We start from the raw sequence: 26,584 nt of genomic DNA, 5'->3' as shown, positions 1-26,584 counted from the left end.
CTGTAAAGAAGAGTGGGCCAAAACTCCATACAATGATGTGAGAAACTGATAAAATCATACAGAAAACAATTATTGCTGTTAAAAGTGGTTCTACAAGCTACTGAGTCATGAGGCATGCTTAGTTTTTCACACACAGTTTCTGCATTTTGGCTTCGCTTTAGTTAAATAAATAATGATACTGTCATGAAATGCTGCTTGCCAGACAGGATGAGGACCCCAATGCAGGACTCAAGACTCGGGAGTAAACTCAAAAACACAGCTTTATTGCTGGAAAACTCAGGGAAACAGAACTGGACTGGGCCATAATCACGGACAGAAAAACACACAGCAGAGGAACACTATGATGGGAGCACTGACGATAACAGTGACGAGGACGCAACAACAAGCAAGGGAAACTCAGGACTTAAATATAAACACAGGATAATGAGCGGATTGGGAACACTTGAAGACACGGCTGGGAAAAATCAAACAGGATGAGACCAGGACGCAAACTAAATACAAGACAGACAAGACTAAGATTACCAAATTAAAACAGGAAACATGCAGACATGGGACAGAGACGCAGACTAGTCACAACACTGGGAATAAAACTTAATACAAAAACACACGAGGCAAGGGACATCACAAATGGACAACACAGGCACTAGGACAGAGACGCAGGGGAGACAGGAACAAATGGAATTAGGACATCAAAATGTAAACAATAACTAATAACAAGACAGGAAACTAAGATGAATAATTAAAACCAAAAACAGACAGGGAACATAACAGAACTCAGTGAAAACTAAATACAAAATGCTGGGAACACGGCCAGGATCATGACAGTTCTGGTATAATGTGTGATGTGTTGTTGTTTATCTGAGGTTGTATTTTTAAAAAAAAACTTAAGATTATTTTGCATTAAGACATGTAAAACCTTACAATTGAAAGACAGTGTACTTTTTCACATGATAGCTGGTCATGCATCCCTATTACAGATCTTGTTAAGTTCAGCCTGACATACAACAGGTCAGAGAGCAGCAAGGGGAGTGTCAGACTTTAATTAGTTACACAAATAATTCCTTTTTTTGGACTATACTGTGAAATATGCCATTTTCTTGTCTCACACAACTACAACTGTTTCATCACCAAAGATTAATTCATGAAAGCTTTCTGTGCTAGTAGTGGAAAAGAACCAGTGCAATCCAATTAAACAATTAAAGAGGTGAATTAAAGAAACTGGGACTGCGCGTAATGGCTTCAGAGATTTAGAGACCTGCTGACCCCTTGAGCCCAGGCCAGTAGAGGATGTGTCCTCAGCGCTAAAAGCCACCTCAAATCAAAGCTGACTGGATGGTCTGACCCTTAGTGGTTAGATGGAAGCTTTTTCTTCGGCATTCAGACATTAATTTGTTACATGTAATGACTGTTTGGTAATCTTATGCTGGATGCTTTGCTAATTTTCACTTATGATCAATCAGTTACACAAAATAAACATGTAAATAATGTGAATAGTCAATAATGTGTTTATCTGAGGTTGAACAATGTGAAATAAACAAGTAATCAGTTTAAAAAATAAAAAAATTTACTAGCAGTAAAATATTTATTGATTTGTTTGTCAAAAAGCTCAAGTCACAAAAATATTCAGATAAAGAAAAGTGGCAAACTGTTGCATTTCAGAGGCTTGGACAACAATGCGTTTTACATAATTAAAAGTTTAGATGATACAAAAATAGTTTCTGTTCCAGCCTCTGTTGTCATATGGAATGAAAATCCACATTATTTTCCTTTTAACCTCACTGAGTGTAAGAAAATGTAACAGTATTTGTAATATAAATCATACAGAAAAATCTGCAAGGAGAAAATTGTTGTGGGCTTTGAAGCACTTCATTAACATGCTGCTGGTTAAATGAGAACAGATTATTTAAAATGTAGTACATCAACATAATATACAGTACCAGTCAAAAGGTTGGAATGGGTGAGTGCGCCCAACCTTTTGACTGGTACTGTATAATCGGCATTGAGTGCTGCCTATAGCTGCAGATATTTAATTTTTAAAAATCTCTTAAGACTGTATTTAGAGAATGTTAATTATAACTTTTGTTGATGTGTGTACATGTCCTGTACAGTTTCCAAAGCAGATGTACTCTTGTCTTCAAATCAGCCCGGATCTTCCACTGATCTCCTTTTCAGTCAACAGCTCAACTCTCCTAACTAAGGCGGCAGACATTACGTGGTCAGAAAACCAAAACACAGTAGTCCTCTTTGATAATCTGCAGTGACTCATTTTAGCAGTTCTCTTCTTTCAGAAAGAAAGAAAGATTATGTTTTTGAATATTTGCCTTACTTTATAAGATTTTGTCTTTCATACTTACTTCTGACTTGAATTAACATAAGTGCAAAATACATTTAAAGCTTACTGTAAAAATCAAAAGAAATATTTGAAGGGTGGTATGGTAAAGTGTCGATTTTTCTTCACAATTTTTTAAAAAACATGACCTGCTGAAGAATGGGATAGAAAGGTGATTAAATGACTCTGAACGTGGCATGGTTGTTGGTACCAGACCAAGTGGTCTGAGTACTTCAGAAACTACTGTGATTTTCCCACAAAGCTATCTCTTCAAGGAGTTTACAAGGAATGACCCAAAAAAAAAATTTATGCAGAAGAGCATCTCTGAATGCACAGCACATTGAACCTTGAAGCAAATGGGCTACACTGCTTTGTGTTAATGGTTCATGCTGGTGGTGTAATGGTGCGTGCTCTTGCCACACTTTGGGCCCCTTGGTACCAACTGAGCAACGTTTAAAGTTTACCGCCTACCTGAGTATTTTTGCTGACTATGTCCATCCATTGATGACCACAGTATACCCATCTGATGCCTGCTTCCAGCAGGACAACACAACATTTCACAAAGCTGAAATCATCTTAAACTGGTTTCTTTAACATGACAATGAGTTCACTGTACTCAAATGAACTCCACAATCACCAGATCTCAATCCAATAGAACACCTTTGGGATGCTGTGAAACGGTAGATTCACATCATGGATGAGCAGCCAACAAATTTGCAGCAACTTTGTGATGCTATCATGTCAATAAGGGCCAGAATCCTTGATTGTTTCCAGCACCTTGTTGAATCTATATCCCAAAGAAATGAGGTACTTCTGATGTTTTTAAAAAAAAAAACAAAAGGTGCCCAACCTGGTACTACCAAGTATACCTAACACAGTGGCCAGTGGGTGCATGCTTACAAAGTGTAAGCTTTTATCCGATATATATAACTCTACCTATTCACTATGGCACAAAGACAGGATGATCAAATAGAATTGCATTACGCAGTCCTAAGCTGAAATAGATCTGCTTTAGTCCTCTGTATGCATGGGCCAACCGCTAACTAATCCCATTGACGCAACAGGACATCGAGCTCCTCAGAGGAATTAGAAGAGAAGTCTGGGGAAGTTATAAATGGGTGTAGAAGAAGGATCAAGAAAGGAATCAGAAGGACAGAGTGATCCATACAGCTCCAGCTGAAGCTGCAGCAGGCAAACCGCATAACCTCCCAGCTTGCCTTCACGTTCAGCTTTCTGACATCTGAGTATCCTCTACAACCATGGAGCCTGTGGCACCCACAATGACCGCTACCCCGGCCTTCGACAGAGAAACTTTTCCAAGGAGAGCCCTGAGAGCGGCCCCCAGAGGAGCCTCATCTCACTTTGTGGGGAGCTCTATCATGATCCTTTCCTCGTTCGCCGTCTCCACTTTAGCTATGAACTGTGGGAAGAGGATCCAAGATTCCAGAAACAAACCCAAGGGGAACTAGCAACATGGAGAAATGGATTTCCCTCTGTAGCCAAAATTTGTAAAGCCAGGCTAATCGAGCCAGAATATATATTTTATTTTCATATGAAGCTGGAAGTCCTAGCCAGCTGCCTTTCATCTTCATGTAGCAAAATGTGATGTGTCTTCAAGTGTCCTGGAGAAAAGGCCTGAAGAGTCAGAAGAGGATGAAGCATAGGGACAGATCAAGAAAAAGAATGGCTGTGGTTTCTGGAACACAAACATTTGGAAATCATCTCAAAATTCAGCTGTGCTCTCTAAAAGCACTTTGTTGGATTGATACAGATTACAGAGTGGGCTTTAAAGAAGGGAACTAGATGCAGTAATACCACCAAACCTCATCCTACTTCTACCTCATATTTGTAGTCTCAGCATGTAAAACTGAAGACAACAGAAGCTAAAGATGATTTAGTTCCAAATATCTGCTCCTTGGTTGTTTACGGATTGTGATACAAATGCAATTAATTTCATTTTTGAGATGCTTACCACACAGAGTATTTAGCATGTTATATTATGTTGATGGTAAAATGTCAGGACTGATGACTCAAGCCAAACCCACCTGTGAGTACCAACAAAGTCACCTGGACCATATTTATTTAGTCATTATATATCAAGACATTGCTTCCCTCCAAAAGCTGGATACTGAATTTCTCAACTTAGTACCAAGTGAAACAACCACAGCAACTACTAAATGCTGTGAAGTATTAAAAGCTTGTATTAAGATACTTAACACTGTACTATATTTTTCTTTAAAATGACTAATTTACATATTTAAAAGCTGTGTTTACTGTGACAATATTCACTTATCTTTATTTTGTTAAACTGAAAGATACTTGTTTTAAATAGTGCTTTGGTACTGGTGCTTTAATTCCCAATTCCAAACTAAAAGAAGGAAAACAAACTATGATAATCTATGGAAAACACTGCAACCAAAAAAATGTCCTAAGAATGTCCTAAATCTGCAATACACACCATCTCTGAGCAGCTTTTTAAAAACAGTTTGCTAAAAAGTGTACAGAATTAATATGTTCTTTAGATTTGGGATGAAGTTTACATTTTCACAGATGGATATTTTGTTATTGTTGTGTTGGTGACCCATAACAGTGCTTGTTAAAAGCTGATGATGATTTTAAAACCCCTGATGCAGTCTGGCACTTTGCCAATAGAAGGCAGTACTGGCATTAAAAATTGAAATGCTATACAACAATGGCTTCTTTCCCCTTCTTCTACAAAACTGGTAAAGAACAAAAAAAAAAAAAAACACACTTAAAAACATATTTAAACAATACTTTTATGTAAACAAGACAAATAAAGGCAGATTGTGACTCAAGTTTGTAGCCGTGTTACACAAACTGTCCACATCTGTGCCAAACACTTGACTGGCTGTACATGAAAGATGTATGTGAATGTCCTCTAATGCATCTTCAGAGCGTGTCAAGGCTCTTCAGCCTCCGCTCAGTGAAGAAGCGGTGTGACTGGTGGGTCGCATTTTGGTCTTTACCTCCGGCTGATACACTGAAGAAGGACAACATTGACCTGTTGTTCTGCCGCTGCGCTGCCTTCTCGCCATCCTCTTCATCATCGTCCCTAAGGACAGATTTACCCAGACAAAGACTGTTTTTTAACACTGTAGCAACTACTCATCTTCTAAGGTCAAGTGATTAGCAGAGGTTAAGTGTGACCTGTAAATCACGAGTTGTGGGTTTTAAAAACTGCAACACAAAACAATAAAGCATATTGTAAATGAGAATTTCTATTCACAAATAGCGGAAATATTCTCAGAGCAGAATCACCAAGGACAGATGCAGCTTTCAAAACTGAATTAGGACCTTGGTCAAAATAAAGTCTGAAGGCTCTTTACCAGTGCACAGTCACCGCTTTGCTGTCCATTAGGGTTTGGGCAGTACTCCAGCTGAATCGAACAAACTGAGGGTAACCAAATACTGGGTCAAGGTACTTCAGCAGCCACGCTTTAGTCTTGGGGTCTGGAAACACAGAAAAAAGTGGGACTCCGTGTCACTTTTTCTACAACCAGTTTCTACATGCAATTAAAATCATTCAAGCACAACAGTGCTTGAAGAATTTTATTTGTTAAAAAAGATTGACATCCAATAAATTTCAGTCCACTTCACAATTGTGTCCCACTTGTTGTTGATTCTTCACAAAAAATTAAAATTTTATATCTTTATGTTTGAAGCCTGAAATGTGGCAAAAGGTTGAAAAGTTCAAGGGGGCCGAATACTTTTGCAAGGCACTGTAGATATTGGAATTGGGCGTGGCAGCAGCTGAGCAGGGCTTTAGAGCTAAACTCATCCCACTTACGCGACCACATTTAACTGGAAAGGCATTACAGTGGGACCAGATTTTTCATTCGAGGTAGGTGAAAATGTATGTATGTATGTATTGTATGATCCGATTTAGGTGATGATTTTTACTGGAATTAACGATAGGAAAAAAAAAATCAGGACCTGCAGAAGCCATCTGCCTAGAGCGAAAATCCGATTTGTGTGACTTCTATGATTTCTACTGTAATACTTGTATCATGTTTCAGTTCACATTTCCACTGCTTTAGCAGCTACACTAAGATCTATTAAGTACATTGAATTTAAAGTTAAGTGGAGCTCAAGTATATTGTTAAAGTGACTTTTCATTTATGCGAAGTGTACGACTTAATTTTTGTATGCACACTCACAATAAACAACATTTCTGAAGTTTGCTCTACTTATTTCTTCTGAGGCCATAACTACATACTTCTTACTAGTTACAGAGTAATAATTAAAATGCTAATTTTTTCCAGTACATTTAAAACTGTTGGACTGTATGTGGATTGTTTAATTACCACTAGGGTATCCTGAGCCATAGTCTGTATCCACCTCTCCCAGGTCCTCTGTAAAGTTCCACCCTTTCACTACACGGTCCCTAGCAACCTGAAAACCAACAAACAGCACCAGAACACTTTTTCTTTAATAGCTTAAAATGTAAAGTAGTAAAGCTTCTTTAGTAAAAAGCAATCAATGTTAGCTAAATAACCCCCAAAAGACAACTGTAAAGATGACTATACACTTAAAGTAGAGCAGAAGCATTTCTAGGAGGAGAGGTTTTACAGGGGAGAAGAAAAAACACAAAACTAAGACAAACACATTTATTGGCACATTTTCTAATGCCTGCAGCACTATTTAATGAAATTATTCTGATATGCTGGCACAATAAAGCACCAACATAATAATAATAATAATGTTGGTGCTTTAAAGCAGTAACAACCTGCAACAGTCAGGGAGTTTAAAAACATGCAGTAAAGACTCAGATCCAGCTGAGGGCTGGTCACTAACCTTTGCACAGATACTGGCTGCACTGACGATGGGAAAGAGGGAGTCGGCTTTTGGCCTCACGGTCACTTTAATACCTGGAAACCGCTGAGAGAGTTTACTCTCATATTTCTCTGCTGGGCCGACTGTGTCCACAAAAACCTGCACAACACCAAAGAGAACAGGAGGGGAGGAAGAGGGAAAAGAAGGAGAAAAAAAGTGGGGTTGGATCCCTGCAAGCTAAAACAGTTAAAGGCTAAAGATTACCGGTAACTACAGTTTCAAATACAGCAAAGCCACATTAAAGAGGGTTATTTATTACATTTCATTTTTTATTTGAGAGACCTGAGCACTGCATGGCCTCCAAGCCACATCTGGCTCTTTAGTTGTCCCTGAGCAGTCATGGCACTTTTAAGCATTTATTTACTAGAGTCAGAGGTAGCGTTGTGTTCTTAAGTTTGTGGAGAGCATTAAAGTTTGAATTGCCATTTGAGATTAAATATGTAGAGAAATACAAGAACTTGACTGATGCAGAGCGGGAACAGACATCTGAAACTTTGCTAGGAAAGCTGCAAACGTAACAAGGACTTTTTAACCGAGCTTTACACAAGGATGGACCAAACAAGACCAGCAAAAAACAGTAATCTATTTTCTGATTGGGAGTTTATCAAAGAGTGTTTGGAGGACTCTGCTGCGCTAATATGCCATAAAAAAAAGCATTTGAGAATGTGCCCCTCTGCAGGCAATGGATTGAGGACACTGCAGGAAATCTTGAGCTTGAAAAACAAAGCAGACAACTTGACCCTGGATGACAGCTGTGATGTCTGCACCACAGCCCAGTTACTCATCTTTGTATATGGGATAACAAAAGAGTTTGAGATTACGGAGGAGCACGCAGAAATTAATTCACTGAAAGGTGCATGCTTGGATAGGCCGGAGCTGAATTGGAACAAACTGGTAGGTGTTACAACTGATCGCTGTCCAAATCTGACAGGGAAAGTACCGGACTTTTCAAGCAGATGCAAGATCAAGTGACTGAAATGAACACAGGACTGAAATTGGTCATTTGCATTGTATTATACACCAGGAAATGATGTGTGAGTCAGTGCCAAAAAGTTAACCATGTTATTGATGTAACTAAAATAGTTAACTTCATCAGGGCCAGTGCAAAGAGTCACAGACAGTCTGTTGCACTTTTGAAGGAGCATGAGACTGAACGTGGTAACACAGGCTACCGCACAGCTGTCAGGTGGCTCAGCCTGGGAAATGTGCTATAAAGAGTATAGGACCTGAGAGCAGAAAATGCAGAGTTTTGTGAGAAGAAAGGCGTGAACATCCAGAGCTCTCAGACGCAGAACAGAAGCCAGATTTTGATTTGCTGTTGATGTGATTGTCCCTCGCATTTCCACCTCAGACACTGCCCCTGATTTTACAGCAATCCCTCGATACGTCGCAGTTCGCTTTTCGCGGGTTTTCAGTCAATATTAGTGTAAAATATTTATTGCGGTATTTTCGCGGGTTTTAGCGGTACTCGTTCTTCACATGCGTAGTACGTGTTGTACATTAATGTATATATTTGGTGCATAAGTGTGTGGGGAGGGTTTATAAAAACTTAAAATAGTGTATAACTACTAAAATAATGTATAAGTATTAAAATAAATATATCCCTACTTCGCGGATTTTCACTTATCGCGGGTGGTCCTGGAACGTAACACCTGCGATAAGTGAGGGATTACTGTAATTCACTTGTTCAAGCCCAAAACAGACTGGATTTCTATCACTGAACAAGACAAAATAACTGAAAACTGCAAATGAAGTAATTAAACTATAAGCAAAATAGCAACAGGACTTTGTATAAAGTTAAGATATTTTGCAAAAACATGCAATTTGATTTGTTGAATAGCAATAAAATGTTGGTGTTTTTTCTATGCCTATTTCACATTTTCATTGCCTAATTGCTACATCTACTCTTACCAGTAGCAGTATATAAAAAGACAAAATCAGAACTGAGCAGAATTGATTTCAACTTATTGATGTGGCCCCCCACAACAAGTCCTAGTTTCTCATGTGCACCCCCCTTAATTGTCCACCCCTGCAGTAGATACATAAAGTGCCCCATATGGTTGGAGGACAGCTCCACTGCACAATTAGCCCATTGAAACACAGTGGAAAGATGAACCATACAAGACATATGAACTCTATATTATGTCTGTGTTGTGTGCAAATGTTTATTCGTGTAAATGAACTGTTTCCATACCTCTTTAAGCTGCACTCCACTATCCAAGGCATACTGGACTAGATCTATCGCCGTATCGTGTGAAAGGGCGTTGAGGTTGTATTTCGTCCTTGAAGCAAAAATAGATGTTATGTTAGTGTGCATGAACTACACTAACCAGCCTCCAAGCGCATGGAGTTGTATGTGCAAACTACCTCTGTAACATGCTGGTAGAGATGGTGTTAGGTGACAGAATCTGCAGAGCCCAGCCAACATAACTCTTAGCTTCATCCAGTTTTTCAAAAAGATTCTCTCTTTCTGCCTCTGTCAAGGTCTTTGAATCTGACACAGAAGAAAATAATTACTGAGGACACAATGACAACATTCATTTTTAAAATGCTGGGGGAGCTTTTCATGCTACTTTATATACTGGTGACATTTTTAACTACTGAAACAAAGCAAATAATGCCTCTTTTTTTTTTTTTTGATTCACCAGGAAGACAACAGTGACAACGAGTTTAGAAAGACTCAGAAAGACTGCCACATCCTTCTGAATTTAAATACAGAGATGCAAGCAAAGTGTTTTACCTGCTACTTTCAAGTCCTTCAGCGCCCCCTCTTTGGAAAGTGGACAGAAACATATCCCATACACCATTGGCCCTGCATCACAAACAAAATCAAAACTGTTAAGACTTTTCTATTAAATGTACATACTGATTCACAAAGAGCACAGACAGCAAATAACGGGGATGCACCAAACATCAATATCTGCTCATATCGGCATCGATGGCTGCTAATAGCAAATAACACAGCATCTACCAAAGGATAAGTAGACATCTTGTGTCAAAATTTTGCACTACCTTAACACTGAAAGACAGTGAGATGAAGTGAAAATCTCTAAACTCTTGATTTTTTTAAAACATTAAAAATATCCTTCTTTCTCTGGCACATAAGGGGTCTTAATAAATAATAAAGACAAAATAAACACAGAAAAAAAGTATTGGATCAATTGTTATTAAACACTGGGATCAGGCCAGATTTTCACAATCTTAAAATATTAAATCTATTTTTATCTATTAAAATTGTGAAACCTTGGAAACTGCAGGACATGAAGCTGTTGTTTTTCATTTTCATGAAAAGTGCATGTTTCTTTTATATTTCTTTAAGTTGTAAATATTCTAGGCTATAAAGCTAGGTGCAAAGGTTTTTGGAGTCCCAGTGAAAATATAACAAATCCAAGATAAACATTTTGGAATCAACTTTTATCTGTTGAATTTGTCATGAAATAAGCAAACAAGCCTCGTCTGGCCATTACACTGCCTGACAGTCAAGTCTCCAATTAATTTTGAGCTTCTGAAAATGGGGAACCTGTTTTCTTCTACAGTGGGGTTAGGGCATATCCCAGCTGTCATAGGGCAAGAGGTGGGGTAAACCCCGGAGAGGTTGCCAGTCTATCACAGAGCTAACACAAGGAGACAGACAACCATTCACACTCACATCCACTATGGCTAATTCAGAATCACCAGTTAACCCCAAATGCATGTCTTTGGACTGTGGGAGGAAGCTGGAGTACCTGAAGAGAACCTACGCAGGTGCAAGGAGAACATGCAAACTCCACAGACAGAGATGGATTTGAACCCAGGACCTTTATGCTGTCAGTGGTTACCACCGCACAAGTCCTAAACAGTTAATGTTTAAATACAGAAGAACCTAAAGGGCTTGGCTCAGAGTAAGTTAAAGTCACATACCCAGTACAGGCCCCCTGCCGGCCTCATCAATGCCCAGACAGCAGTCCTCTGTTTTGCAGACTTCAGGGATTTCAGAAACCAGCCGGCAGCTGACGGAGTTGTTGGCTTCAAAGGGGCTGAGGTCCATGACTGCTGGCTGAAAGGACATGTGACATTAAATTAAATATAAAAATGTTTGTTATGACTTTCAAGTCTTTTCTTGGTTGATAACTTTTAACCATGTCTTCAGTTTAAGCCTTTGTCAGCTCGATCAAATTTGTCAACGCAACCAGCCTGAGAAGACTTTTATTTGAAACATAATCAGTCACAAAGTGACGTGTTTTTATTGCTTTACTTGCTCTAAACTTCTGAAACATATGGCCCTGATGAATACCTTCCAAACTGTAATTAAAAAGAAAAACTAAAACTAAAATAAATCAATAAACTAAAATAAACAAAAAACTAGGATGAAAGGATCAAATCCGCTCTGAAATGTAACTGAAGCTTAACTCAAGTGAAAACAAATACTTAAAATAAAATAAAAACTAATTAGAAAATACAAAACTTTAACATCCTAGGGCATGGTGTTATACTCAAGCAACCAACCACAGCTTTTGGTTATTATGCTAATATACATACACACACACAGACACACACATACATATACGTATATAATAAAATAATCTTTAGTTGCAGCCCTACTTCTCAGATATAAAACATAGATCCTTCATATCTTGAGTCTGAAGGTACAGACACAAATTTAAATTTGCCTCCACTGCACACAAAGGCCTGTGAGTTCACTCCTCCACCTTTGGGATGCTAGGTACGCAGCCATCTCAAGTCGCATACATAAAACTTGATTAAGTGAAAAGAGTAATGTCCTTCTCCAGCCACTGTATTCAAGAAGGCAGGTCAACATGCTGGCTTCCATAAACTGGTGCCCACTCCTATGTATTTTTGATGGATTAATTCTAAATTTATGACATTGCATCAATTTGTTGAAAGACGTAATTACACTCTAATCAATCTATATTTACCAGTATAGCATTTTATTTCCCCTATTAAATAAACTCATAAAATGTCTGACTATACCTTTAAGGAAAAGTTAAAAGGTCAGGGTTCAGTTAAGGGTCATACATATGTGATGTGTGTCGGTAAGCAATAACGTATGTACGTGTGTGTGTGTGTGTGTGTCTGGAGCTTCATGAAGGAAGATGTAAGGCACCAGGGTGCTGGTACTCCAGAACTCAAATGACACATACGTGATATCCACCTCTGTTTCAGTGTCAGGCACATTCACACACACAGATACACAGTTATTTGGTTACTTGGATTAAATGCGTATATGACAATTAACTTAATGCTTGTTAAACTAAATTGGTTGTTTTCTCCTAAATCTATTACGTGAGTTTATACAGCAAACTGGCACATTTTGGTACTTTTGCAACTGTAGAGAATGGACAATTTTATAGGGATTTTGTCAACAGAAAGGTCGAAATCTGCTCTGTAATTCAGTGGCTGCAAATTTTTGCTGTGTGCTCGAAGGTTAGCTAAAATCTACGCGCCACTCAAACGGACATTTAACCAGAGCGTCCTGATGATTTGTGTTTAAATCATTAGATCGGTCTGCTTCTAGAAAATACCGAAGAAGCACACACCATGATAAACACGAGTAAAGTTCATGCTAACCTGCTAAGATGATGAAAACACCCCAAACTTCACCTTAGTACTGTTTCCCTTTGCAGCAGGTTTGGCGCCCCTGGATTGACGTCACCAACTCTTCTTCTTCTCCAGTGTTTAATGCCAGTGGCCATTCTCTAAACTTGCATTACTGCCACCCTCTGTTTCGTTAGTGCACTCATTGTCCTTTCAGTCTTCTCAGTCCTGAGTTGTGTTTTCCTTCCCTCTACTAAGTCCCCACGCACAGTTACATTGTTTAAACTGACCTACCCCAGCTCAAAACTTTGCAGACCTCTAATGATCTTTCTTCTTGCTTCATTCCTGCACAAAAACAAGACATGTTCTGCTGTTTCTCTTTCTCAGCCAATAGCGAGTATGATGCTTTCCCTAATGAAAAGCATTCATTTTAAAATAGTGTCCTATTTTTAGACTGCCAATCACTTGTTTACTCTCCCACCTCCCTTTGCACCACATGTAAGCGTCTCCATTTTGAACTGGGATGATCATCCGAACTCTGTTGCCAATTTTTTCTGTCTCTCCACACTACTCCTGTCCCCTCTGACCTCTGAAGTTGAAAGTGTGCTATGAATAGCTATTATTTCTTTATTGACCGGCAGCACCTCTTCTTCTTTGGCGTTTTGCGGCAGTTGTCATCCTTTGGAGTTGCATTACTGTCTTCTTCTGTACTGAATATCTGTTATCCACAGCCTTTGCAAATATCCAAATAAAAGTCCAGTTGATTTCAAACATCTACTAATTGCAGCTGAAATAACAGTTAACATGTGTGTGTGTGTGTGTAATATTGTGTGTTTAATATTAGACATGTTAGATACCACAGTGTAGCTTACAGATAAACTTATGTCAATACAAATTGAGAAATACGATCAAATATTTTTGTATTTCCTTCTGGTGCCCTTTCTTCTCCTTCTTCTCTGAATTTTTAGACCTGCTGCTCACACTTGCTGATGATCAGTTAATCAAGTGCATTTGATTACCCTCTTAATTCCCATGAACACAGAAAGAGTGTACTTCATAGAAATGCACAGAGACCTTTAAAATTTTCTTTTTCTTTATTCACTTGACTGTATACAAATTCTGTCAGCCTAAAATGTAAATCAGTCAGATTTGTCCAAGCTTAAGAAAAACGTTGGCACATCGCGTACATACTGCAAACGTAACATCAAATAAATACAGACAGATTAAATTGTTCGGATTAAAAACAAGTAATGCATACTCACTGATGACCATTTTGTTGATTTCGAAATCTGTACCGTGTGCATTTTTAACAGGATAGGTAATCATATGTGCGCCACCCTAAGGCCACTATGTGTGGAGCGAGTTGCATATAACATTACTATCACCCAAATAATATAAAATGAATGACTTGCCCTTGGTCAAATGAAGGAAAATGGATAAATGCTATAATAGTGTTATAATACTGTTTGTGATTATTTGGACAAAGTATAAAAAAATTAAGCATCATCTTTGAACTGAAAATATACTTTAAATATTGTTTAACAAAATATGAGATGATTTATTTAGCAGAATGAATTATAGGTGCAGAAGAGCCCAAATGTAATGTCCCCATGTCAGGATTCAAGGGTCTCCGAGGACCCTGAATTAACATCTTTTTAAAATTTGCTACTGAAAAATATCCAGAATGTTTTTACACTCTAATAGGACCATAACATGCTTCCCATTATCTTTTGCAAAAGCCATTCGAGGTTTGTTTTTCAGTTTTGTCATGGCCTGGAGGTAGGCGAAAAAAAGCTGGAGCCATGGCTGTATATGCTCCTCTTACTGTTAATTTCTCATCTTACCCACAACATGATTTTAACAGTGTTCGTTCTATGACTGGTCGAGCTAATTTAAGGTCTCTAAGATGACACTTGTTTTTTTCAAATGTAATCCCCCCCCCCCCCCCCCCCCCCCCCCCCCCCTTGGGCTTTGGCTGCTCTATTAATTTTAACCCCCGCTTCCTTATTTTGAACATGATCACCTTTTGATTTTGCTGCGTGTTTGCATCACCCTAAAAACAGTGAAAGGAATAAACTTGACCTTTTAATTTTGCGTGCCAACTGAATGGGTTTAAACTGCAGCTGAGTTTGGAGGCAGGGAGGGAGCCTCAGGTGGAGAGGAGAGGGCAGAGTGAAAGGAAGGCCATGTACAAAAGGCCAAGTGTACACTGGTTACTGAGCTGAAACTGGCCTTGCCTCTGGCTCTTTACACCCACCCCTTCTCTCTCTTTCTGTCCCTCGCCCTCGCTGAATAGCTTTCTTTGTCTTTCTCAGTAACACGCAGTCCCCAGCCGATTAAATGTGGGGGAATTAGTAGTCAATTTTAGCCTACCACACACACAAACACACTAAACAGCTTAGAATGGTGGGGCTCTGATTGTGTTGTTATTACAGTTCACACGTCATCGGCATGTTTTTAATTCATTTTTTTCCCCTTCTCTTGTTAACTGCTCTGCGTGTTATTCCTGAACCAAGACCGTTGCGTTAAAGAACTCTCACACAGGATTTTCTTTTTTTTATAAATAAATTGATTTAATAGATGACAACAATAATATTTCAACATTGCTTTTCTTGTAAGGAAGCAAAATACTCAAGTGAATGTATAGCAAACACTTAAAAAAAAACTATTCAGAATTATACAAAATGGAAGAAGCAAAGGTGTGACACAGTTCATTATTACTTACATAAAAATTATCAGCTACATGATAAAAGGGTCAGTATAAAATGATAGAATATGTGTCACGTAATAAAGGTGAAGCTGTGGTAATGACCATTATTCACATTGGTAAAGGGGAAGAGGGCGCAACATAGGAAGAAAGTGTAAAAACAAAAGCGTAGGTTTGGCCCACATGTGGAGCAGAATAGCCGTACATGTGATTCTAATCCTCAACCAGCCCAAGCTGGCCAATTATCTTGAGAGATTTGGTTGAGACTTTGCACTTATAGATTTGAACTCTGTTAAAGGTGGATCAGCAATCTGTTAGGCACTTAATAATCCAAAAAAAGTGGAAATTTGCTTTAATCACTCATGTATCCAGAGTCATATTTCTCCTTTGCTGTTGGCACAAAACAAACAGAGTTGAGGTAAATGTCTGAGACTGAGCAACAAGTCGAAATGCATCTTTTAGAGCTCTCTTTCCCTCTCTTTTTCCTATTTTTCCCCTTAAATGCTTCATTGATCAGTTCAGCAACATTAATATAAAGGAAGAACAGTGATACAGACTGCGCTATCTACAAAGAAAGAAAAGTTGCAGCTATCCTTTTCTGGCCATAAAAAAACAACCCCAGGGAGCATCTTAGTGAAACAAAAGATGCCTTTTTTTTTTCCCCCAAAGCAGTGGTGCAGATGTAGATGTGTAGTATCAAATCAAACACAATAAAGTTACACCCTAAGATATCCACAATGACAATAAACTTACTACCCATATAAAATAACACAAAAACATCACAAACATGCTTTAGTTTGGTTAATAGAATTTGATTATGTCAGTCTAAACCCAGCACTTCTGGGTCAAATCGGACTCACTCATCAATCCATTTTTCCACTTTCGGCGTCTCATTCTTCTGCCTTTAGTATACACCCGTTCTGTACATCCCAACTTATAAATTTATGATGGCACATGTTCATTAGGGTTTTTTTTTTCTGTTTTTGATTGGCTATTGACCCATGAATCACAATTTATACTGCACGAATTTGTGGCTATTTTTTAACTGTGTAAGGCCCCATAGATGCATTTTGCATTAAATTGGCTACAAAAGTAAAAACGTCTAATATAACATCAATATGGCAAACACACGCGCGCGCACGCACACACACACACACACACACACACACACGCACGCACGCACGCACGCATGCACGCACTCACATATTTGAACGCACACAGATCCACTCAAACGCTTCCCATATTTCCCTCTGCTCAGCTGGTCTCCCTCAAGGTCTTGTGAGTGTGGTGTAAACAGGCTGCTCCCAGTGAGTGGGGCTGTGAGAGGGCGCCACGCTGGAGGGGTCTCCTATGGTAGTGTACAGAGGCCTCTGTGTAGGGCCCATGTAGGAAAAGGCTGAGTACAGCCCAGGGGCCTGGCTGGAGTGGGCATAGTACCCAGAGGCCTGGTGGTCTCCATACTCGAACTGAGCCCTGGAGGCCAACGATGGGAACGCAGAGCCATAGTGAGGCAGGCTGAGTGGGGTGTAGGTGACATGGGTGCCTGAGGAGGGAGAAGAAGAGGCCTCGGCATAGTGGGTACCGGAGGCAGACTCACTTTTGATCTGAGCCTTGGATGGGTCAGATGAGGATGGTGAGGCCTGAGGCTGTTGCTGCTGTTTGGAGAGCCAGGCAGAGTGGCCGCTTGCAGCAGCCAGGGCATAGGCATAAGATGAGGCTGAGGATCCAGCTGCAGGAGCCCCGGTTGCACTCTGAGGGTGGCCGTTTGGAGGCAGGTACTGGTCAAACTCATTCACATCAAATGGTTCAATGTTGGACATCACCTCATGGCTGATTTCGCCAATGTCCATGGTGCCAAAGTCGATGTGGGGTTTAGCACTTGAAGATGAGGCACCACCAGATGACCCTTCAGCTCCAACCCCAAGGGCTCCCCTGGCCCCCCCTGATCCTCCAGCAGCTCCTGCTCCCCCCTCCCTCTTGGCATCTGACAGTTTCCCAGACTGGAGCTCTGTCTTTGGGGTGGTGGGTGGAGTTGGTGGGCTGTGACCCTGACCTAAAAGAGAAAGAAGAAGCAACATGATAAGGTGAACTTTGACATCAGGTACAAAAAGGTTTTGTTTGTTTGCTTGTTTTTGTATGTTTTACCAAAAATTACTTATGTTTAAAACTTATGGCTCAAATTAATTTGTTTTATTTGTTGCATTTTTGATTTTGGATCACATTTCTCTTGCAAAGTGAAATGCTAATATTAATAAAGTGTCCAGACTCAGAACCTGGTAGACACCTACCAGCAGGATGGTGGTGATGGTGGTGGTGGTGGTGCAGGTCACCCAATGGAGACCCAGCTCCCCCATTGTGATCAAGATGCACAGCCTTGTAGTGTGACTGGGAGTGGCTGGCCTCCCCTTCCCCCTGGCTGTCTGACTCATTAGAAGGCATCAGTTTGCCATTTTTACGTCTCCGGGGCTGGTACTTGTACTCTGGGTAGTCCTTCTTGTGCTGTTTCCTCAGCCTCTCTGCCTCCTCGATGAATGGCCTCTTGTCGTTCTCATTCAGTAGCCTAGGGAGGAGAAAAACAAGGACTAATTTAGTCTTATAGTCCTTCTAAGTTCATTTGGAAAGCATTTTATTAAAATATGTCTGAAGACGATAAATAACTGCTGCCATCCAAATCAGGCGCAATAGATAAATACAGGAATATTTTTTTACTTTTGCAGATTAAATTTAATGCTTTTGTTTGTTTTGTTTTGTTTTTCACTTTTAACATCATTGTATAAAGGAACATGACAGAAAAACAAGTTCATTTTGATTTCTCGGCGTTTTCCTTCGAAAAAAATCACACACTGAAGCGCAAAAAAAAAGTGTACGTGTATATTCAGCACCGGCATATCCTTAACGTACAGGGCACAGGAAATGTGCTGCTGTATGGCCACACTGTTCCTTTTTTCATACAAACCTCCACAGTTTGCCCAGGGTCTTGCTGAGCTCCGCGTTGTGTAGGTGGGGGTACTGGTCCGCGAGTTTCCTCCTCGCCGCTTGCGCCCACACCATGAAGGCGTTCATTGGCCTTTTGACATGGGGTTTAGTTTTGTTTCCGTTGTTTACGCGCACCGGCATTGGCACAAGTGTCCAGTCATACCCGTCCAGCACCTGACTGACCGCCTCCCTGATGCCGATCGGGAAGCGATCGTCATCTTCCTCAGACTTGGCTCTCGGTCTGCCTCCTCCATCATCACCGCTGCCGTCCGCAACACATAGCGCGGTCAGCTGCTGCGGTGGCCCTGTCAGAGGTGACTCCTGGCCGGGCGGGGCTCCAGGTTGAGTCGGTGACAGTGAGTGACCATCGTCTGACCCTACGGGACTCAACTCCGCTTCGGACAGGCTGTGCTCCTCGCCGGACATTTTTCTTTTCAGTTTCGACAAATTATAGGACAATCCTCTAATGGTAAATTTGTTACAGATCTAACTAATCAGCGTGATGAAATTGTTTTAAATAAATGCCCGCGGTGTCCAACGAGCCCAGTTATTGTTGACTCTTCTTAGGCAAAGCCATACTGTTGCGTAAAAGTGTCCAAATGCGTTCCACCTTCGACTGGAAATCCTCTTCAGCAGCAGCGGTTAAATCTAAAAATCATACAAACATCAGCGACAATTCAGTACAAATAACGTCCACAAATTAGTTTGAATTATAATTTTAATTTTACTCCGAAACAGAACCGTGCCATAATTTATTTAAAGATGAACAAGTTGAGCGACTTAGGGACTAAATGTGATCACAAAATGACTGAAACCGCATCTCTGGCTAATAATAATTATATTTAGATGTACCAGTCATATTCAGAGAATAATAACCACCGGCAAAATATATTTATGAATATATTAGAGAATCCAATTTAAGTCAAACCCCCTTTAAATAAAAATAATAAGAACATGTTTGTAAAAACATATTGATATGAAATATTCACTTTTATGCAAGAAACTTTCATTTATAAAATTACATAACTTACCAATTTAGACGTCCAGTGGTTCAGCATGGAAGTGTGTGTGGCTGACTGTAGAGCCGATGAATGGCTGCTCTGTGTGGCAACACCGGAGCTTAAAGAGCGCCTTGTGAGAGGGACAGGGAGAAAAAAATTGTGATTGAAAGTGGAAAACATTCCCAAAGAGGCAGCATTCCAGCACAACCAGTACTGCCCCCCGGACACCACACTGTGTTCTGATTGGTCCGCTAATCATCCAGCTGCTCTCTGATTGGACGGAAGCCACGCAGCGTTCATGCCCATCTGTTCATCACTGTAAGATTTCCAACGGAGAAGAGGTGAGATTTTTACCTTGGAGTGGCTTAAATTACTCTACAGTGCGCCCATTTACAGGCAGGAGAAGTCCAGCTTTGTTGGACGTGTTGACATCTTATATCAAACAAATAAACAATCATGAACAGAGTTATTGCCCCGTGCGGTTCTTGAAAAAAAAAAAAAAAAAGGGCACCACATGGATTGTAAAGTTCAACTTTCGATTCAACGATATTCTGCAAATTGAGTGTTGGGCAAGCAGAGATCCAGGAAAAAAAATTCAAAGAACAGAAAGAATGCATGAACTCGAATTTAGGTAGGCTGTGTTGGGTTAGGTTTGGATTGGGAAATCATAAATAAATGATAGCAAAATAATCATTTTTTTATATACATTTGACTTCATGATGATCATACAAAGCATAATTATCTTTTATAATTATCTCCTTACTCAGTTTACTCTTATCTGCAGTTCCTGAAATAGGCACAATATTTATTCCAATGATTTCTATTCGTGGACGTGAATTTTTCCCATTTTGCGACGTTAAAAGGGGAAAAACAGGAATCTGACAGGAGGGATAGCTGTAAATGGTTTGGAGTTAGTTGATGTCTCAGAAATCACACCTTTACTTAAAATAACATTTCATTTTTGAGTGTTATACTTCTCAGATACGATGCAACAGTCTATATTTAAGAGTCTTTTGCGATTTTCTCTGCTTGAAAATTGAAGGAACAGGTCGGCACGAAGCGCGCAGACACCTGGAGTAAAAACAAATAAAGATAATCTCAGCAAGTAGTAACATCTCTTGAGATAAATTAGGTTCACAATTATTTTAGTAGTTTTTTTAATCAAATAATGCAATTCTCTTGTTTCTTCAGTCGCCTCCCCCTGCATCCTTTTCTGTTTGTTTGTGTGTTAGGGTCGAATTGCAGGCTGCACAGTTGAAGGCCGTGTTTTTAATGCATGATGGGAAGATAGAGAATCGACTTAAGCAGCATTTGATGTGCTCCCGGACACACACACGCACACAAAATGAATGCAACAATGACCCCTGTGTATCCTTTGCCTCTCATGTTGAGCCTGACTCTCAGTTTTCTCCCTCTCTCTCTTCTCTCTTTGCGTTCTTTGTCTCCATCTCAGGTGAATTGTAGCCATGTGATCAAACGCCCAAGCCTCTATCCATTAACCCTCGTAAATGAAAAAAATGGGGAACAAAAAGCAGTTTTGTGCTGCAAACATGGAGAGAAAAAAATGATAACAGAGAGCGATGTGTGCGTCTTTCTCCCCTTATGTCCTAGCATTGACACTAGTCGCTCACACATAGAAAATACTCTGCAGCAGACAGGACACATGGATCTCTCTCTTTCTCCCGCTCCGACACTTTTCTATCTTTAAAAACACACTGCGCCACCTGGATACGGGTCTCGGAGGTGCTAATGGTAGGAAGTTGATGTTTGGGGATGATGGGCTGGTGTCGGCAGTGTGGTGGTGGTGGTGGGGGACACCTACATGCTGCACCCCATCGACCAACCATCAGCGCTGGGACCTGCGGTGAGGCCTCCGAGGCTTGTGAAGTGAGTTGGGTTGTTTTTTTGTTTTGTTTTTTTTTGTCTGCGTTAGAGAGAAGAGGTGATTGCTGATGCTGTTCTTTTTTTTTTCTTCTTCTTCTTCTTTTTTTTTTTTGTCAGTAAAGTGTTTAAAAATTGTTCTATAGTTTTCCCATCGGCCCTGTGCAGACGGGAGGAATGGTGGAAGCTGCGGTTTTACGGAGAGTGTTGAGTTAGTGCAGCTGGATTTGATGACCCCCCAGGGACCACGTCGGAAAAAGCAGTGAGGTTTCCGTCGCCAAATTATCAAGACGTCATTAAAAATGCTGTCAATATCATATTTAATCTAAGGTGCATTCAGGTAAAAGTTTAAACCTTATGTGACTCATTACAGGTGTAGTCTCTTATCATCACCTCAGTGTGAGGCGCCAGGTACGTCTTATTAAATTATTATTCCAATATGCCAATGACTTACGGCTTTTAACTTTACTCTAAATTTCAAGTATCTATGACATTTTTATGTTTTGCTGGTTGCTCTTATTGCGCAGTTATTCCTTTTCATATTAAATGACGTAGAAAATATTAAGGCATTCTTATAGAAGACTTGAAAATACTTTTTTTCAGAAGATTTAAAAAACGTTGATGCCTCTGGTTTTATTGTGTATGATTAAAAAAATCAGACCAACTTATTTTTCATGTTTGTAAATACAAAAGCGAGTTTATTAATTATTTTTTGGAAGAAAGTTAAATGGGATTTTTGTTGTTGCTGTTTTTTTGTCACGCACCAACAAAATAAATATAAAAGTGTAATAAATTATATAATAATATTTTATAACTACTTTATAAAAGACTGTATACGAAAAGGAAGCATTAGGCTAATATTTAAAGTTAGAAAAAAACTGTAAAAGGCTGCTTAATGAAAGAAACAGAGACTGAAAAGGGACGTGGCCTTTGAAACCTCCTAAATCAAGTGTCTGATGTTTAATGAAGCCCTGTGTTTCGGTCTGAACTAAACTAGGTGTTATTTTACAAATGAATTAAAAAAAAAACCAAAGACATGCGAAGAAAGAGGCGACGTTTTCCCTTTGGTGCCGTGTAAAGTTTTGTTCATCAGCTGTGAATTTAAACGATTCGACAGGCCCCAGAAAGCTGCAGAAACTCGCTCCCACGCTCGCGTTAAACTTTGGAGATCTTCATTTAGATCAACTTTAAACGTCTTTTGATGTGTAGCTGAATAAAAACAGACCTATAATTATATATAAAAAGTAAACTATTATTTTCAAGTAACTTTGCGCATTTTAATTACTCATTACATTTATTCTATTTGGATTTTAGATGTGATTTAATTCAGTTAAAACTGTACAGGAAGTTGAGCTCCTTTAATTTTATGTCAACATTTTGAAGTGCCAGCTCTGATTCACTGTCATATAGAGCGACTGTATTTTACAGTATTTATGACTTTGACCTTTCTTCCTCTGATACCCAGAGAGCTCATATGCTTCAGTTAAGCTTTTCCTTTATATACAATTATGATAAACGGATGTGGGTTACAAGTCCCTTTTTAAAAAATAATAGAAAACTCTAAAGATTCTTAAAAATCAGAGGTTTTGAAACCCATGGCTAACTTGTTACCAAGCTTCGCCTATTACACCTGTTACGAAAACCAGAGATCACCTGCATCTGTTTTTGGTTTGTTCACAGATTAAAAAAAGAGAGGGAGAGAATAAAGAACAAGCTCAGATTTTGCCTGAAATCTCAAGCCCTTGTGCATTTTCTGAAATTTTATATGTCCTGTGTGAAACTCTCATGAGCCCTGGGGCAGCTATAACTATTTAGAAAATAGAGCTCACATGGTTGCATCAGTCCCTGCTAACCTGCCATGTGACTGCTGTAATGAGCCTCTTCATGGCTGCACAGACCACTGTGTCACAAGAGCTTGTTTCCTGTGGCTCCTCGGGGAGAGCGCAGAGAGGATGGGAGGACAAGGTCCCATGATCAGCAGGGAGGTCAAAGATCCTGATAAGCAGGCGGGTCAGAGAGTCATTCTTCAGGTGCACCCTGGATATTTTCATGTGTGAACAGCGTGAAACTGCTTAATTTGGGATGTTTGTTTGTTTACTTGTTTGTTTGTTAGTTTTTTTAGACAGAAACTTAGATCTTCAGGTGGTGGGAGGACAAGGAAAGTAGGAAAAGAGACAGTGCCCTTCAGATTTAGCTGTAATATCTGAGCAGCTCCCGGGGGGAAATTCCTGAAATCTGATGATGGATAGAGAGAAAAGGCAAGAGAGAGGAAAACAGGCAGATGCAGATAATATGAGAGAGAGAGAGTGTGTGAGAAGGATGGCGATAAGGGAAGCATGCACAGCGGTCAAATATTCACATGCTGGGTCACATTCTGCATCAAAATGGTGCATAATTGATGGAAGGCATTCATGCTGATGTCAATAGGCATATTTGGCCTGAAATGAATGGCGTCATTTGTTCTGAAAAAAAAAAAAGAGAGAATCTCAAATTATCTGTCAGAAGTGGCACATTGGCCCTGTAGTTTTATATTTCACTACAAAATATTCCTATGAGGTTGAAGCAGTCTCACGCTTGGGGTTTCCTCTTCGTTTTCTTAGTGCAAAATACTGTACATGACTCATAAATGCTCTTTTTTATCCCCTCTCAAAGTCTCAGAAAAACAGTTGAAGTCAGTGTTTTTGCTTGGGGATTTCCATGTCTTAAAGTAGACTATCACTAAAACTGAACATCATGTGACACCACTGCCAGTAGGTCTGAGACCTGTGCAGTGAAACAGCAGGCAGCATTTCTATCTCAGAGGTTTTCAGGGTCAACAACATACAGTGATAACTGACTCTGTAAATGGATGTCATGTGATGCATTTACTTGGTGACTGGAAATGTGTGGAAAGACAGGGGTCATATTGGGACTCTGAGCAGGTTGTGCTAATGGACGATGAGCATGTTTAGGGGATCCATGAAGATGGTTAGAGCATTTTTATGGAGACAGATTTGGACTTTGATTAGAGGCTTTTGTGGGTGGCTCAAAATCTTACTTTCTCTTTGACATTATCCTTGCACCAAACTGGTGAAATCAGAGGCTGCAGGTGTTTTCTGCATCCATGTCTTGATTGATTTCTTAAGAGGCGATAATGCAGCGACACGCCATCCGTAGGGATGAATAAAAAAAAGATTCTGCTATCTGACCTCTGTCAGTCCTTTTTCGCCCATTTTCACCCAATGAATTAGTGCAGCTGCACCACACTTAAATGGGTCCCCCTCTTTTTTCTCTGGGAGTGTATGTGAGCAAGCATGAATCCTCTCTTTGTGCTCAGTCTGAGTCTCCCCCCCTCTATAGTTTCTTGCCTTCTTCATCTTTTTTATTTAGGGAAAGAGGGGCTTCGGTTGCGATGGCGGCAGCACTGGTGAGGTGGTGGCAGCGGTAGGGATGGCGGTGGTGGCAGTAGGAACGAGGAGGGAGGGGGGAAGCGGGTAACTTGTTGGACCACATTCCTGTGCAGCTGTGGAAGCTGGTGCAGGGTGGGGGCTGGAGGGTAGAGCAGGATCATCATTGCATTGCAGAGCATCATGAATGGTCTATTGTTTGATGGTTTGCTGTGTCCGCATCTCTTTGCACAACTTCAGCCTGACTGAGAGCAATGGAGGAAAACTAAATGAACAACAGAGCGATGAAGAAAGAATTCTAGAAATTATTTGGTGCGCCGATGAAAAAGAATAAATAAATAAAGCCCGAGTTTGAGACAAAGCCTGAGAAAAACGCATTTGTGAGTCAGACGCATGAGGCTGTTGAAACTTATAGCGTAATGATGATGATGATGATGAAGAAAAGGATGATGGTTACTTAGACAATGGTGGCATTCATGTTGCAAATTTATGACGGTTTTGCCCCTCAGTCATACGTGACAGCACACTGTTCAGTCATGCATTTATGTCCAATGTTATCTATACTTCAGATTTCGCCCTGCAGTGCTGCAAAGACCAAATCTGAGGTTGTCATCAATGTTTTCTTAATATGAGAATCACACTTACATAGTTTTATTTTTAGATTCAGTTAATCACTGTGTCATTTGCTTATATTTAACCATATGAAACTGTGTTGCTATGCATGTAGCGCATGTTTTAAGATTGTTTAAGTTTTATTCTTACTCCTTATGTCTGTTTCTCATTGTTTGCATGTGATTCTTCTAAGTAAATAAAATAATGAAGATTAGGATCAGATGGATGCAGGTGAACTCTAAATTCAGGTAACTTTTAATCTCAGAGGTTTTCATCAATCAGCATCTGACTGAGGATATGCTAGAACTTAGAGTTGTGCTGCCATAAACAGCTTCATTTAATACCACTAACACTTTGTTTTAGACTGTGAATCTGTTAACTGCAGTGTATGAAAGCACAAGGAAAGAAATCAGAAGCAGCTATAACAAAAAAAAAGTACTGAAATAACTTTTACCTTCATTTATTTTGTGAAAATGCCCAGAAAGATTATAAATAAATATTTTTGGCTTTTTTTTTTTTTTGAGGGACTCTGTGTGTTAAATAAAAGAAAACATAAAAAAAAAAAACTTCCATTCAAATATCATATAGACGCTCTTATTAGGAAAATCTGACAAAAACCTGTGGAGAACAAAACTAACTTTCCTTTGTTTTGCAGGGACAAAACAAAACAAAATCAAAGACATTTTTTCCTTCCTGCTCTGGATTATGGTGAACTCAGTGTTTAGATACTCATCATTGCATTTCTGTGAAAAAGTTGGAGATCTTCTTTCTCTATAAACATGTGATAGGCCTTTGCTAGTGTTTATCTGAAACTCTGCCTATCACTACAAGTCCCTCACTGAGCTGGGAAGAACTGCTTTTAGTTTGTATGTGTTGACCACCTGGAAGTCTTGATAAAATGCCCTAAAATGAATTTTAGCAACTTAATGAAACCATTTTAGCTTCTGTCTGTACTTCATGAGTCGCCTCTCATATCCTGATCTCATATCTTTAATTCATTTTATTTGTATATTGTTTTATTATGGTTCTTTTCAAAGTTTATCTTCTACAGGTTTTTGCCATTTTAAAAGCTCCAGCTGATTGCAACTGATTGCTCGCCCTGATTTATTTTTATGAAAATAAATTCAGCCAATCAATCCACTGTTACCCTGCCCTTCCAAATTGCTTTGCTCCTGTTTCTAAATGTAATTTTAAAAAAAGTGAAGCACAGCAATCAGTCACTGTTAAGCCAGAATATATCATCAAATGTACCTCATGATTTATGATTTTTTTTTTTATGCCCTTCCCCTCGCTGGCACTTACT

The 26,584-nt window shown here is 39.6% G+C and overlaps 2 protein-coding genes and 1 long non-coding RNA gene across 4 annotated transcripts; 1 reads left to right on the top strand and 2 right to left on the bottom strand.

Annotated features, from left to right (window-relative positions):
• Nucleotides 1–5,088: 5,088 nt before the first annotated feature.
• rnaseh2a (ribonuclease H2, subunit A) lies at nt 5,089–12,864 on the bottom strand. 2 transcript variants are annotated; one of them, XM_030721576.1, is made up of 9 exons: nt 12,752–12,864; nt 11,084–11,219; nt 9,924–9,995; nt 9,551–9,677; nt 9,378–9,465; nt 7,145–7,282; nt 6,655–6,742; nt 5,677–5,800; nt 5,089–5,402 (listed from the first exon to the last, which is right to left on the bottom strand). In XM_030721576.1, the coding sequence occupies exons 2-9, from the start codon at nt 11,208–11,210 to the stop codon at nt 5,240–5,242; spliced, it is 927 nt and encodes a 308-aa protein (XP_030577436.1). In that variant the 5' UTR covers nt 11,211–11,219; nt 12,752–12,864; the 3' UTR covers nt 5,089–5,239. The 2 variants fall into 2 exon arrangements, with proteins under 2 accessions (XP_030577436.1, XP_030577522.1); XM_030721662.1 differs by having other exon boundaries at nt 12,785–12,826.
• A 2,437-nt stretch (nt 12,865–15,301) lies between these two features.
• LOC115782922 (transcription factor Sox-10-like) lies at nt 15,302–19,560 on the bottom strand. The gene is made up of 4 exons (XM_030733448.1): nt 19,433–19,560; nt 18,382–19,049; nt 17,714–17,985; nt 15,302–17,478 (listed from the first exon to the last, which is right to left on the bottom strand). Exons 2-4 carry the CDS (start codon nt 18,825–18,827, stop codon nt 16,694–16,696), a joined length of 1,503 nt encoding a protein of 500 aa, XP_030589308.1. The 5' UTR covers nt 18,828–19,049; nt 19,433–19,560; the 3' UTR covers nt 15,302–16,693.
• Nucleotides 19,561–21,452: 1,892 nt separating this feature from the next.
• Nucleotides 21,453–26,584, top strand: LOC115787347 (uncharacterized). The gene is made up of 4 exons (XR_004020496.1): nt 21,453–21,545; nt 21,657–21,694; nt 25,475–25,529; nt 25,937–26,584. It is a non-coding gene; the product is annotated as an uncharacterized LOC115787347 (long non-coding RNA).

Source organism: Archocentrus centrarchus, chromosome 1, assembly GCF_007364275.1.
Source record: "Archocentrus centrarchus isolate MPI-CPG fArcCen1 chromosome 1, fArcCen1, whole genome shotgun sequence".
Classification (NCBI taxonomy): domain Eukaryota; kingdom Metazoa; phylum Chordata; class Actinopteri; order Cichliformes; family Cichlidae; genus Archocentrus; species Archocentrus centrarchus.
Note: the sequence above shows the minus strand (reverse complement) of the source record. Positions and strands in the feature narration are given on the sequence as shown.